This window comes from Lathamus discolor, chromosome Z (assembly GCF_037157495.1).
Source record: "Lathamus discolor isolate bLatDis1 chromosome Z, bLatDis1.hap1, whole genome shotgun sequence".
Lineage (NCBI taxonomy): Eukaryota > Metazoa > Chordata > Aves > Psittaciformes > Psittacidae > Lathamus > Lathamus discolor.
Genome location: NC_088909.1, coordinates 76,459,134 through 76,474,864, shown reverse-complemented (window position 1 = coordinate 76,474,864; position 15,731 = coordinate 76,459,134). Strand labels below are relative to the sequence as shown.

The 15,731-nt window shown below is 36.1% G+C and overlaps 1 protein-coding gene across 4 annotated transcripts in view; it reads left to right on the top strand.

The window, feature by feature from the left end:
- Nucleotides 1–15,731, top strand: part of CNTLN (centlein) — a 199,616-nt gene that overhangs the window by 40,485 nt on the left and 143,400 nt on the right. For 3 of the 4 annotated variants that reach the window (XM_065661945.1, XM_065661948.1, XM_065661946.1), the window contains 3 exons: nt 5,322–5,456; nt 6,044–6,223; nt 13,076–13,209. In XM_065661945.1, coding sequence (XP_065518017.1) covers nt 5,322–5,456; nt 6,044–6,223; nt 13,076–13,209 — 449 coding nt within the window. The remainder of the gene's footprint in view (nt 1–5,321; nt 5,457–6,043; nt 6,224–13,075; nt 13,210–15,731) is intronic. The other variant, XM_065661947.1, reaches the window with a different exon arrangement.

The following is a 15,731-nucleotide window of genomic DNA, read 5'->3' as shown; positions in this document are numbered from 1 at the left end:
TTTTTTTTTTTTGTTTTGTTTTTTATAAATTATATTAGAGCATAAGGACAGGTGTGAAAAATAGGAATTATTAATGGGATATACACTCATACTGTTATTGCATGAGTCACATTTTAATGTGTTATATATTGGTTACTATTTTTCCTGTTTTTTCTGTCCTTGTTAAGAGTCAACTGTTGACTGAATACGGTAATCCTTTGGAAAGATACTGTACAATCAGCTAGCTCTGTTGACATTTTACTTTTGGAGGAGTAACGGATTAAGAATAACTTGTGTTTTGTATCTTAACTAGCTAGTGTCATTTTGACTATGAAAGGACACCACACAGACACCAAATGCAGCAGATGACTTCTACCATGTATGGTTACTGTTTCATGAATTATTTACACAGAACTTCTGTTCATCCTACATCTGAAAATAATCAGAATCTTATGAATAGTCATGAGGTGAAAGAGTAGATTTATTTTGTTTATTTTTTTTTTCTTTCGTGTTTTTCTTTATTTAGGAAGATACAAGAATATGACTGAGGATGTTATTTGTTAAACGTGTATAAGTGTTCAAGTTTAGAAAATTGAGAATTAATAAAATTTGAAAAAATCTGAAGAGACATTTCAGAAAGGTAAATTAGGAAGGCTATGAAATGTTACTGGTACACTTTTGGTGGTGTTTAATAATTTCTGCTAGAATAAATGGAAAGTTGGAAGAGAGGAGAGAAAGTTTTGAGTGCAGTAAGTCAGCCTCAACTACTTGGTGGGTAAAAAGATGATGAAAGTGGGAGAATGAATACGTAAGCATCGAAGTAGAAATTTTGAGACCTTTAAAAGACAATATTTTAACATTTAAGTTGTGATAAAGAAACCTCATTAATAAATTAATTTTGTTTCTGCTTAAAATGTCAGGATTTTATTAAAAGCCACTGCTTGGGTGAGAATAATTTTCATGTCAGTCCTAGTTATTTTGGCTTTTGGTTTGTGGTCCAGTTCAAATGTTCTTTTGTAGGCTTTTTTGTGGGTGTTCTTTTTTGTTTGTTTGTTTGTTTGTTTGTTTTTGGTTTTTGTTGTTGTTTGTTGTTTTGTTAATGTGGTATATTAGAATTGTACTGCACAGTGGAAACTTCTGATAAACGATGTAATAAAGAAATTGCAAAATGCAATGTTTATTTGTTACCCGTTTGTTTATTTGTTTTGGTAGTGGAAATCGAATGCATGTCCCTTTGCTACAGCCATAGAGGGGCACCTTTAATATTGTGGTGTAGAGACTTGTTTTTTTTTCCTGAAATGCTTCAGCAGCCAATGACAGAAGCAAGGTGTCTTGTTACATTGTTAGGGAAAAAAGTGTTGCAGCTAAAGAAATGCCACGAGAAAGGATAAAAATGAATTCTGGAATGGCATTTCTCTAAAGCATCAAAAGACTGGCTCCACCAGATCTCAGTGTTTTTTTGTATGTGATACTGCCTGGGCACCAGCAGTTTACAAAGGATACTCTTTGATTCTTGCCAGCTAAACAAAAAAATAAAATTATTAGGGCAAATTCACTTCCAGAAGACAGTATTTTTTCTTGTATTTGGAAGCTTGTCTATTGGAAGAGCCCTTAGAAGTGTACTGTAGTTGTGTCTGATATGTGGGGCTTTTTCTATAGTTCTTGAACATGAAGCTGTCAAAAGCCAATTGAACATTGCTTTTGTCCTGTTGTATTCAAACAAGTATGACTGCAGTCAATTCAAAATATGAGCTGAGATTGTTCTTGTGTAGCATTATCCTGGCTTTTACAGTATCTAGACAAAAACAGTAGATACTGTGGGAATAGATGAATTCCTGATAAGTGTCTTTTATTTGGTGAAGTCTGTCAAAATAACTTCATATGGGAGGTTGCCCCATGTGTTGATCATGTATGGGTTTTTTCTATTCACCTACTTGTCTTTTAGGAACACTGCTTGTATTCTCTGTTGTAAGAAATTGGTCTTTACTCACTTCCTCCTATTATACAAGGTAATTCATAGGCTGAGGAAGCAAAGTGCAAAAACAGCCGCACAGGCAAAGGCAGATGATAATTTACTTAATTGTGTGTATCTCACAAATTCTTCTTTATGACCCTTATTTCTACTCGGTCATGGCTCTTGAGTAATACTCCTGGCTTTTTTCTCTTCTTTATAAGCATGTGAAAGGAGCAGATATGAGAGTAAAAGTTCGATTCATTTAGAGGAAGAGATAAGAGCATACAAAGTGGTACCCAAGAAAAACGCTTAGAAAGGTAACAGGATTTTTTCCATGCAGGTATTACTTATCTAAATAATGTTTCACTACTTCTGCAGTAGATTACTTTGTAGACTACTCAGGTGAGTTTGCTGTTTAGTGACTGATGCAGTGTATTTGCTTTTGGTTTAAAGTCTTAAGTGGGTCATTTGTAGGGATAAGTAATTGTGGGGATAAGTCTGATTCAGGATAATCTCTCTGATTATCCTGCAAAGTATGTGAAGTAAGTAGATTATTTGAGTATAAAATTTCACCTCAGCAATATGAAACAAACATTTGAAATAGCTAGTTGCACTTCTGTACCTTCATTCTTCAGATTACTGGAAAACTTCCCATTCCTAACAGGTCCCAAAGATATTTGATTTTACTTCTCAAATAGACATTTGATTGCCAGTTTCAACACAATGTATGCTGAAGGAAGGTAAGTACTGACACAGCGTAGCTTGTGTATTCAAAAATCAGGCGCCTTTAAAGAGTGGGAGCTACGCTTTGAAATTTTATGAAAGCGTATATTTTAAGTTATAACTCAGTGCCAGTAGGCTACTTCAGATCTGTAGAATTTCTAAGGGTGTTCTTCAAATACAGACTTTGTCTTGATAAATATTAAACAAGTAGTAACAAACTGGAAGGAAGACTGAAAAGGAGCTGCTTAAATTTTGTGAGGATCTGGATAGTGAGAGGGAGGTAAACAAAGTAGTTGATGCTTTCCATGGTAGTGTGGATTCATACCTTTTTAAAGATGCAACTAAATGATCTCTGCTAGCAACAGTTTCTTCCTGAAATTGTAATACTATGTTTGAAGAGCAAATATTTCCTTGAAGCTTCTTTGCTTCGAGTGAAAATTGAGCCTGGTGTCTGGCAAGTTCAAAATAGGAGAGAGGGGAGTCCTGCGTTAAGAGGAGGTTTCTTAATGTTATTATCCCTTCCTTAATGTCTTCTGATAACAAACTTGAGAAGGTTTAAGCACTGGGTTGTGTCTCTTGAGAAAAAATTCATATAAATTTCTGAAGGTGAAATTTGAGTTTATATTTTCTTTGGAGGAAATGGTGAAATTATTATGAGTCTATAATCTTAGGTAAACTTTGATGAAGATTGTGTCAAAGTGCCAGTGCTGTAGAATGAGACTCTGTTAGTTATCTTGTAAAAAATAAACAAGTACAGTATGGGTGTGAGATTAAATTGCCAGTTAGCACTGTTTTAAATACAGTCTAGTTCTAGATTTTTTTAATTTTTTTTTTATTTTTATTTTTTTGCCTGGTTGGTTGGAATTAGTAACATCTGAGGCAAAAATCCAAAATATAAGTACCTGAGGTTTCTGTATTTTCTTTCACTTCTCAATTTTTCTTTTATTTTTTCCATTCTCTTCAATTCACATTCGTTTTCTTTTCCGTGTTTTTAAAGACCACTGTTAGAAAGTATATAATTCTGTATATTCTTTGAATTCTACTGTGGCTGAGTATGGGGTACAACAAAGATAAATTTTTCTTTTCTTGAAAAAGTGAAATTTTTAGTGTGGGGACAAAAATTTCTCCATACCTCCCTACACTATTTACTACACATTTTCCATTCATGGGTGTTATTTTTCAATATTTGCTGCACAGGTTAGCTGGATTACAATACCTTACATACACTGAACTGGTTGCAGGGTTTGTTCTTGCTTGGACATACTTTCTGCTATGTAGTGTGGTATGGTTTTGTTTGTGGTTTGGGTTTTTGGGAGAGTTTGTTCATTTTGTGTGGGTTTGTTTTTTTTTTTTTTTGTGGTTTTGTGATTTTGTTTTAGGTTTTTTTGTCTGTGTTTTTTGTTCATTTTTGAGCTTTTTTATATTTGTAGTGTGAAGGTAGAAGTAGTGGCCAGAGGGATAAAATAAATTTACTAGCTGTGGAGGATCAACGTATAGAAAAGATTTGGAGATGGTAGTACAAGAAATAGAACAATAAAAATATATGCAAGGAAGGTGGGAATAAAATATGTGAAATTAATGCTTTTCATATGATTTAACTCTGATAATACTGAAAAGGCTAGTTTATCAACTATTAAGCTAATTGTCAAATGTTAAAACAGCGCAGCAGAAGGGGCAGAGCAGAGAGTAGAGTGTGTGTGTCTTGAGAAGATGATACTCAAACTGCTACTCATACTCCCAAAATTGCATCTTCCTTTTGAGGTTATCACTTTCTGAAGTTCCCTTGTGCAGTGTAGGTGCTCTTGGTGCCAGTACACTGATAGTGTTAAATATGCAGAGTAAGCCCTGCTTAAAGGGCCCTGCACAGCTGCTTTGTATGCAGGGCTGTTATGCATAATGCTTGTGTTTCTTCTTGTGGGTGAGTTACTTTGAGTTTAGTGGTGACATAGGTACATTTTTTTCTCTGATTGTTACATGCAGGTTTTAAATCAGTGCTTGTTGAATTTGACTTCAAATACATTGTTTTGCATGTTTTTCTCAGTACATTTTCTCGCTTTCTCATGTTTGACATACATGTGAACCAGCTGTAACCATCTGCAGGTTGAAAACCCTTATGCATGTGTCAGCTGTATTGTGGGATAATCTAAAGGCGTATCTTTGTGTAGGTATTTTTTTCTGAACACATTTCATTTAGCTTATATATTAAAGGCATAACAGTTGCATTTTTGGTTGACTCAATAGTTATTATCTTCATGAATTCTGAAGAATTTTGAAGTATTTTATTACTCTTTGGCTTGATTTTTGGTATACTAAAAGTGCAAGTGAAACAGGATTCTAATGTATTCTTAATAAGTACAGATACGACTTCTGCAAATGACTGTTTTTGTCTAAGCTTGACTGAATGATTTCCATTTAGTTCTGCATTTACAGGCTCCTTTGTTTAGAAGCAGCAAGATACTCAGTTCCTCACTTGTGTTACTGTGTTGTATAGTCTTGCAGTTCTGAGTATGGTTAAAGAAGTAATGAAATTAAAATAATGTTATAAAACTACATAATCAGATGGTCACATTTCATAGGTCTGAAATGCACAGGACTAAAATCTAGTACATGCATGTTCTTTTACATTTACTTTTTATCTATCAAGATTATTATTTTTTTTAAATAGAGACTTACAGGACAGCAGCAGGAAATAAACAACTTAATACAGAGAAAAAATGCTGTGGATGAGGAAAATACCCGTTTGAAGAATGAATTCAGTAACTTGAACCAGAAATTTAAAGATAAAAGCCAAGAACTTAAGGTATATTGACTTGTACATAGTTTCATAAGACTGTAGCTTTGAAGTAGTTCTTTAAGCAATGTCAGCCTTTGCGGCACAGAAAGTGACAAGCTTGGAGAAAAAATTGCCTTAGGCCTTGCTATACCTTACCATTTTCTCACACACCATCTACGAGGAAGATGCTTTAAAGCCAAGAATCCAAGCTTTATAACTTTCAGATAAATAGTTAATGATGGAAATGAAGCAAAGAAAGTAGGAGTGTGAAGATGTGGCTTCTTGTAATTAGATTCTGATGGGACTGGCATTATTAATTGATAAAGCCGAGGTCTGGGAGGATATGTCTGTGTGGGTCTCAAAAATAGCTGGGGACAGCATCAAAGGCAGCTTGATCAATTAATGGGCTCTTTGCAAATGTGTGCTCATCAAAGCTGTCATCCAGCTAAAAAATATGACCCTTCCACCTGCATGAAAGAGGCCAATAAAAGTACACAGGTGACCTTGGCCATCAAATATAGAAGAAGCTGCTGTGAGGGTAAAACTGCACAGTTTATATTTGCTGATTAGTTCTCACTTTTTTGTTTATCGGCCCTTGTGGTACTGTTCTACAGGACACTGAGGAGTGTGCACAGAAGAAGGAAGAGCAAAACAGACTGGTTATAAAAAATCTGGAGGCGGAAAATCACGGATTAAATGCATGCTGTGCTGACCTGCTAAATGACCTGGAGAAACTGAGGAAGCAGGAGGCGCAATGGAAAACAGAAAAATCTGACAATGATGCCAGAATAAAGGTATGAAGTGGAATGAATGGATTCATGGATGTTATTTCAGAATTAACTTCTCCAGACATTTGCACTGCGAGTTATTTTCTTTAAATAACAAGTTATATATTCAAATCTACCAGTGGGGACTTGCATTCATTTACATTCCTTCGCTTAAGACCCACAGCTTTTTAAAAATTGATGTTGCAAAGCTGGAATCTGACTTCAAATAGTTATCTTAAAATGTAGTCATTAAAATATGGAAGATACTGTATTTTAAGACTAAAAATATATATGCAAAATAATAAAAGTTTAGAAGTATTATCAGTCACATTTTTATTCTCAGTGTGTAATTTACTTACCTATAATTTGGTTGCAGCAGACTTGATATCTGATGTTTTGGAAGAACACTTTAAAACTTCAACTGCAATTTTGAATAAATTGTGTCCTAGCCTCCAGAGGGCTCCACTCTGTGAGAGACCTTATTATTGCATATAATATATTAAAAAGTTATTTTCACTGTTTATGATAAAATGAAAAATGAAGTAATTGAATACAGGGTACAGAATATTGCATGTTTTTTTTAAATTATGTTTTGTCTTGTTTGCTGATGAAAACTGGTAAGTTCTTTAATTCCTGTAAGAAATAAGTCACAAATGTGTTTAATCAAGTGCTTGATGGCTGCTTATGTACAAATCTAGTTTGCAGGTTCTCGTTATTTACATGGCTAATGAACACTTCTTGGTTACTTTATTTACATGGCTAATTAACAATTCTGTGCTCTTCTACAATATTGATGTGTGTAAATTTCTGGTATATTCAATGTAGTAACCATTTAATCGACATCTTGCCCAGAAACATATCTTTTGCTCCACTAGCAATTCAGTGGTTTTGGTAGCTGTTCTAATTGTTGTGCTGATGAAAACCCTTTGTAAGAGCTTCGTTCAGATCTGTTAAAATGGGGAGTAAAGTTCTTGCAAATTGAGGCCTTTGGAGTGACTATGATGAAAGGATTATAGGATTCCCAAGACAACTGCTTTGTTGGTACTTGGGATAGAAAATCTAGTGTTTACTAAACTAATTTAATAAGTTTCACATTGTTAAATATATTGCTAGTAATATTGAATAAATTACTGAATATCACTGTTACCCACATCTTCAATGAAAACAGAATAATATTTTGTGTATCCATCTTGCTGTTGGTGGGTCATGCTGAAGAGACAAAGGTGTGTCACAGCCATGTAATTCCAGAGATGGAAATAAAAAGCATTAGTGTTTCAGAGTGAGGTCACAAGCAGGTCAACGTGGAGTCTAGAGCATGACAGAGGTAACTTCTTGAGATGGGTATTCCCAGAGATAACTAGGAATGACACGCAGTTGGGTCTGCTATTCACTAACGATGATTTAGGAGATCATAATTAATGGCTGCCTTGGCTATAGTAACCATAAAATTGTGAAGGCCAAGATCTTCAGAAGATGAAGGAAGGAAAGTAGCACAATACAGACCTAGAATTAAGGAGGTTGCTCAGGGAACTGGTAGGTGGAATCCCATGAGAAGCAGCACTGAATGGTAAAAAACAGTAAGGAAAATTATAAAGTCTTTGAGCACAGCTTCTTACAAATCCAAGTGTGGTCCACCCTGGGAAGTGGGTGTATCAGGAGGCCAGCTTACCAAACAGAATTAATCACCAAATTCTAGTGTAGGGCGGGGGTGGAAAGCAGTACTCAGGAAGCAGAAACAGTGAAAGCTACAAAGGAGGAGTTCAAAAGCATTGTTTGTGCACTCAGCAATGGAATTACCTTACCTACAATTGAGACTTGCAAGTGATGGCAGGTGTATCAAGAGTTTCGTGCACTATACTTCCCTTCCCTTACCCTTTCTCTTTCCCCTTCTTCTTCTTCCTCTTCCTTCTCACTTTCCGTATGCTTTTCCTTATTTTTCCGCCATTTGTTCCATGATGTGAGACAAGTGACTATCTTTGCTAGCAGGCAGAATTAGATGAAGATGATTATCTTGTAAGGCTATTGCAAGGATTGAGAAGCAATTAAAAATACTATTTGCAAGTGGGAAATGTTATATCTGACCGATATTTTGTAAAATAATAATTTGTCAAAACCACACAAGGTTCTTTTTAGTTCATCCTTGTTTTTACATACACTTCTGTAAATATTTTCTTGAAAATTTAAGTAGTAGTTTGAATAAATTTCTCCCTCTGTTCCTGGCATTACCCATTACTGTTGTTGAACACTTAAGAATCAATATTGGATGCCAGATTGGCTTCAATAGGATGCTTATAAATAATAAAGAATAATAATTTCCTTATGTACAGAGGCCAAATACAACATCAACACACTGCACAATATGGGGCTGCAGATTATGGTGTCCTAATGTATACCCCCTAATATAAAATGTCCCTGAAACGCTTTTAAAAAACAAATTATGAGGAAATTCAGTAATAAAGTTGTATTGTTGTTCTCAAGTGATTGTAAACGTGGTTACAGATAAAAATAATTTGAATTCAGAAATTATATCCCCCTGCGAAAGTTAGTTCTGCCTCCGCTTTAAGATTGGGAGTTGAACTGATATCTCTTTTTGTACGTGTTTTTCAGTAATAAACACTTTAACAATATTGTGGGTGGTATTGTATACAGATACTATTCGTGTTAGTCTCCTATATCTGTGGAAGAATAAAATGAAACCTTATCAATGTGAGCTACAGCAGCGTTATTTTAAAAATGTGTATTAGATGATGGTTAGATCTAAATAACACACTCTTCTTTTGGAAATGTAGCCTCTGTTTAAAGACTGAACCAGGTGTTACTAGCCCTTTCCCCCACTCCCACCCCAGTCTTTAAACCATTTTCTGTACAGAAAAGTTTAACTTGTCTCTTTCAAAGACTGTTTATTTCCAGACCTACTGCAAGCTGAATTGGGGTATAAAATTAAACTTTTTCAATTTGGGACAGAAAGCTTCTATGGCTAGTTTGTCCATTTAAGGAATATTTCTTTAAAGACTTGTCATATTATCCAAAATCTGAGTGAGACAGGTAAATAGGAAAACACCTGATAAGAAGGCTAAGAGGGTGGCAATAGTGTTTTATTATTTGTCTTACAAATACATTTGTCCCATGTGTACCTTCATATAAAAATGTAAAGTGTGCAAAAAATTAATACTGCTTTCTGCATTAAAGTAACTCTTGAGAATTACTCTTCTGTGCTTTCTAAGGCTTCTATCAGCTTTCTGTATCTCCTGAAAGTGCACAGGTGAGAAGCTGTCAATCAGCCACCTTTTACATGGATGTGTATCCATATTTACGAATGAATTAGGTGTTTGAGTTATTTTGTTCTTCTTTGGGTGAAGGATACTTTAGTTACTGTTTAGTAGTAGGATTTTTCTAGTTAGTAAAGTATTTTCTAAAGTTCCTGAAGTCTGAGTGTGGGAGCTTTTAAAGGAACATGGTGAGGTGGTGTCTGTAAAACTGAACATTGAGAAACAGCCATCTCTGTCAAGAGGGGCCTGGGATTTTAGTACCGTTCAAAAATGAGAGCATTATTGGGATGGGAACTTGAAAAAATATTCTCATGTCTGTCGTAATACACAAGAAAAAGACCTGAAAACAAATTTACTGTGTTTGAAAGTGACTTTCTAAGGATCTGATGTTACAAATAACAAAATCTTAGTGTTAGTGAGTCCATAATCTTTACAACTGTGCTGCCTCATGGCTTGTCTGTGTTACACTTTTAATGTTTGAGCTTCTTTTAAATTCATCATTTCTCTAATTTTTCTGAGTTTATAGTTCTTGGGCTTGAAGTGATCAAAATATTCCTGTAATGTTTAACCTTAAATTATTTTTCATTCTAGTTATGATCACTGTTTTTTGTGGCTAGAAATAATGACTAGACTTATTCTTTGTGCTTCACTTTCAGTACTGTTGTAAAGAAGTATCATATCTTTTGTTGTGCCTTGTATTTTTCTCTGAAATACGCATTTTCTTTCTCACATTATTGAATTATAAGATGTTTTGACTTACTGTGTTTTAAATAACACTTCCTTTGCTTTAATATGCTTTAAAAAAAAGTTGCCTTTAGGTACAGTTAAAATAAGCTTTACTTTGAAAATCAGGTTTAGGAGGATTTTTATTTAGTGAATTTTCAGTCTGCATGTTTATGCAATGAAACTACCTTCTCAACTACTGTATCAACTAAAAAGGAATGTAATGAATTCCGTGTGCTTTTAAAAATTGAGATACTGCCAAATTGATTGTAAAGGGCTATAGATTATTTCATACTCGTAGATTTCTAGCACAAAAGATCTATAAAATGCCTCACTGTATGATATTTCAGTGTATAAGCTATTTGTATAACAAGTCCCTCCTTGCCCCTGTTTTCATGTTTTGCCCTTTCATTAATGCTTCCAAAAAAATCAAGGTTTCATAATCGGTTCGTAAGAGGTTGAACTGATTAGTTTGTTAGTTAAAGTTAAAATCTGAAGTCGTGTATGTCATATGGGGTGAAGCACTGACAAATACTGTTTTTCTGTTTTTAAATTCTGCCATTGTGTCTGATGTTGTAATTATGACAGAATAATTTGTAAACTATTCTTTGTATTTTACCCTGCAATGGGTCATGGGAACTTGAAGCATTGGAAGGATCAGGGTTTTTTTTTTTTTTATCTCTACCATGAAAAAAGTCTTCAACCCTATAGCATGGTGTGAAAGGTAGGCAAAAGGATTTATTCACAGAAAATCTGAAGTATTATCACTTCTGTTCACACAATACAGTAACTTTCAGCTATTGTGAAAAAACTAAAAAACACTGAGGAGAAACCCTAAGATTATTTGGCTGCAAGTTACAGATAATTTTATTCCACTTCTTCATTTTCATGCACTGATACAATGAAGTATCTCCTATCATTCTGAAATCTTCTGTTATCTCAGAAAAAATAATTTTTGTTACTTAGCTTTTGAGGCATCTTTGCTGAAAGGGAAAAATGTGCATTTCTTTAATTCTTTAACTAAGTCTGTATGTAAATGGAAGATAATATACTGTTCACAGTAGATTAAGGATTTTATCCTCCTATGAGATATTTATTTTAAATTATTGATCAATCCTGGAATATTTCATAGAAAGATTTGGGTGGAAAGGGCCTTAGAATCATCTAGTTCCAACCCCTTGCTATGGGCCAGGACACCTCACGCTAGATCGTGTCATCCAGGGTTCTGTCCAGCCCGGCCTTGAACACTGCCAGGCGTGGAGCATTTACCACTTCTTTGGGCAACCTGTTCCAGCACCTCACCACCCTCACAGTTAAGAACTTCTTCCTTATATCTAACCTGAGCTTCCCCTATTTCAGTTTGAACATATTGCGCCTTGTCCTATCTCTAAAGTCCCTGATGATGAGTCCCTCTCCAGCATCATTTGCCTTACTGAGGATGTGTGATTGTGTCTGTGAGTAGTATAAAGTCAAAACTGTTGCTCTTCTGAAACTGTGCCTTAGATTTTGCTGTAATATTTCTATTTCCATTCTTGCCTCAGAAGACTTTGGGAGAATAGTCATATGAAGCTTCTTAAAGACTGAAGTACTCTTCTAAGCTGCTAAGCCTCCAGAGAACTCTAGTAAGGTCACTATGTAAAGACTGAAGTCTTGCTTGACTAAGCTTAATGGTTTCGGCTGGGGTGGAGTTCATCTCCTTCCTAGTAGCTGGGGCAGTGCTGTGTTTTGGGTTTAGTCTGAGAACAATGCAGGTAAGACACCAATGTTTTACTGGTTGCCCAGTAGCACTTACCCCAATCAAGGACTTTTCAGTCTCTCATTCTGTGTCAGTGAGGAGGGGCACAATAAGCTGGGAGGGAGCAGAGACAGGACACCTGACCAAAACTAGTGAAAGGGCTATTTCTTACCACAGCACATCATGCCCAGTATATAAACTGGGGGGAGTCACCCAAAAGGGATCAGCTGCTGCTTGGGTCGGGCTGGGTATTGGTCAGCGGGTGGTGAGAAATTGTATTGTGCATCACTCACTTGAATTTGTTTTTATTTTTGTTTATCCCTTCACTATTTTCTTTGGGTTTCATCTGTCCTTCCCTCTTATTGTTGTTGTTACTATATTTTACTTTATTTCAGATATTAAACTTATCTCAACCCATGCATTTTACCTTTTTCCAATTAGCCTCCCCATCCCACTGCAGGGAGGGAGTGGGAAGGGGGCAAGTGGCTGTGTGGTACTTAGTTGCTGGCTGGAGTTAAGCCACAACAACAGTTTATTGGCTAGCTTGTATGGTATGGCTTACTGTAAATGTCAAACTATTACTTGTTTACATTGTTTTCAGTGAACATTTCCTGAAGTTTTCTTGTATGCGCTTTCTTTTCTTGAAGAAACTATTCCTTCCATTGAATTGAAGTGCAAAATCATGAGATACTTAACAAGCAGTCTGAAATATTAATTTGTGATTCCTAGTTCATATGCACAATATTGTGCAATTTTAGAGAACTTAAAAAAATGTATAACTTCTCTGTTAGGAGTAGGTGTTTTCTGTTTGATTTCTTCACAGAACACAAGTTTGAATCAGATCAGTGGTTACATACTGCACTATTGCTTTGCAAAGATTTGATTCAGGATTCTCCTTCAACATGCAGCGGATGAATTAAGGAAAACTTTCCACAGTAAAGAATAGGTGGCCACCTAAAATTTGAAATGTATTTTTTTTCTGGTATTAAACATTTTTCCTACAACCCAACTTGCACATGTATCTCTATATACTTGCTTAGACCACAATAAATATATGCGTGCATGTTCATATGTCTATATATGTCAATATAAAGCATAGTAAATTTTAACTCTTTCTTATATATTAATACATTTCAAATGCTTTCTTTGTAGACTTTGGAAACTGACTTAGCAGAGGCAAGAGAACAAATGAAAGAGTTGCACAATATATGCAATAATTTGTCATCTCAGGTAGCTGTGAAACAGGAAGAACTGACCCAGAAGGATTGTGATGTGATAAGAGCTAGGTGAGTATTTGATGATTTCACTGCCTTTAAGCCTGCATCTTCTCAAAAAGACTGTTGTTGCACATATATTGTTGCACGTATATTGTTGCATTAGAGATGTTTTTGTGCAACAGTATATTTTCGTACCATTCTGCAAGATGTAAAGCATTTGGAAATCTGCCACTAGAGAACAGTTTATATGTAGACTGTGATATATTTTGACTCAATATATTATTCTCATTTTTTGAGTAGGGATGGGCTTAAAAATGTCAACTTCTGTAATTAACATTTGGTCAGAGTACTAACAGTTTCCACTGAAAGTAGGAAAATACCTATATGATTAGTGACATAAACATTTAATTGGAGGGGCTAAATGCCCTAAGCTTAGAAAAGCATTAAGCCTAACTTTACCGTTTTAATTAAGAGTCAAATCTGACAAGTCAGCAAAAGTCTATGTAAGCCTGTGCTAAAGGTTTAAAGTGCAGTGATTTAAGCTTTATCTTAGGTCTTGCACACCATTTCTTTACAGTGAATCTGTAAGATTAGTGCTGCATTATTTGAGTTGTAGAAATGAAGGATGGAATTAATTGTATTAATTGACTAGACTAATGAATTCTTCAAAATGAAGGCAATGGCAGAAGACAATTGGTAACTTTGAGTGGATTGCTAGGAAATTGTCAATTTTTCACCTCTTAGTTTTAGAGGATACATTGTGTTTATCACACCTGTGTTAGACAAATAATATTTCTTTCAGTATTGTCTGAAACTGAGGTTATGCCTGAAAAGCTGCAGCTGGGATGCAGAAGTTGTCGGTATGGACACTGCTCTTTGCCTTTTAAGCAGAAATAATCTTACTGTAGGGAGTTAGCATCTTAAGTCTTTCTGGTAAAATATCTCAAAATATGATTTTTGATCCTTCTGACTTAAATTGTCATGGTATTTGATAAAATCTGTACAGGAAAATTGCTATCTTGCTATTTCCGTATTTGAAAGGTGTAAGAGTTGGATTTTCAAAAGTCAATAAAAAAAGGCAAGTTTAATGGGAAGCTCTGTTGAAAGAGGCCATCACTGGAATTTGTGAAATACATCAATGGACTAATAGGCTTTATTATTTTCTGAAATTACTCTCAGAAATACGTACATATGTGAGAGAACTAGGGACAGCAGAGAAGACATTTTTAAAGTCAGGTAATCAAGATTTGCAAAGTTACTGCTTGTTGCTTGTAGTTTAGAATATTGTGGACTGAGTTGGCTAAATCATTGAACTTAATTTTTTTCAAGTATATTCTTTGCTATTCACTACAAAACAACCTCTTAGAATTTGCTGGGGAAACTTCGAAAGAAAAAAAGAGGCTTATAAAAGGTGGAAGCAAGGACAGGCAGCTTTGGAAAAATACAGGGATGTTGTCCGGGAAGCTAGGGAGCAGGTTAGGAAAGCTAAGGCCCAGTTAGACGTAAACGTGACTAGGGATGTGAAAGAGAACAGCAAGGGATTCTATAGGTACATTGCAAATAAAAGACAGATTAGGGACAACGTGAGCCCTCTCCGGAAGCTATCAGGAGAACTGGCTACCCTGGATTTGGAGAAGGGTGAGGTTCTTAATGACTTCTTTGCCTCAGTCTTCACTGGCAAATGCTCTGACCACAACACCCAAGTCTTTGAAGGCAGACGCAGGGACTGTGAGAATGAAAACCCTAGGCCCACTGTAGGAGATGGTCTGCTTGGAGACCATCTTAAGAACCTGAACGTACACAAATCCATGGGACCTGATGAAATCCATCCGCAGGTCCTGAAGGAGCTGGCAAATGAAGTTGCTAAGCCACTGGCCATCATATTTGAAAAATCATGGCAGTCAGGTGAAGTTCCCAATGACTGGGAAAAGGGAAATATAACCCCAATTTTCAAGAAGGGGAAAATGGATGACCCAGGGAATTACAGACCAGTCAGTCTCACCTCTGTGCCTGGCAAAATCTTGGAGCACATTCTCCTGGAAGGCATGCTAAGGCACATGAAAAACAACAAGGTGCTTGGTGACAGCCAGCATGGCTTCACTAAGGGGAAATCCTGCCTGACCAATTTGGTGGCCTTCTGTAATGGGGCTACAGAACTGACGGACAGGGGTAGAGCAGTTGATGTCATCTACCTGGACTTGTGCAAAGTATTCGACACTGTCCCACACCACATCCTTGTCTCTAAATTGGAGAGACATCAATTTGATAGATGGACAACCTGGTGGATAAAGAACTGGCTGGATGGCCGCATGGAAAGAGTTGTAGTCAATGGCTCAGTGTCCAGCTGGAGACCAGTAACAGTTGAGACCAGTTGGGACTGGTCTTGTTCAACATCTTTGTCGTTGACATGGACAGTGGGATTGAGTGCGCGCTCAGCAAATTTGCTGATGATACCAAGCTGTGTGGTTTGGTTGATACCCTAGAGGGAAGGAATGCCATCCACCTTGACACGCTTGTGAGGTGGGCTGATGCCAGCCTTATGAAGTTCAACCATGCCAAGTGCAAGGTCCTACACCTGGGTAGGAGGAATC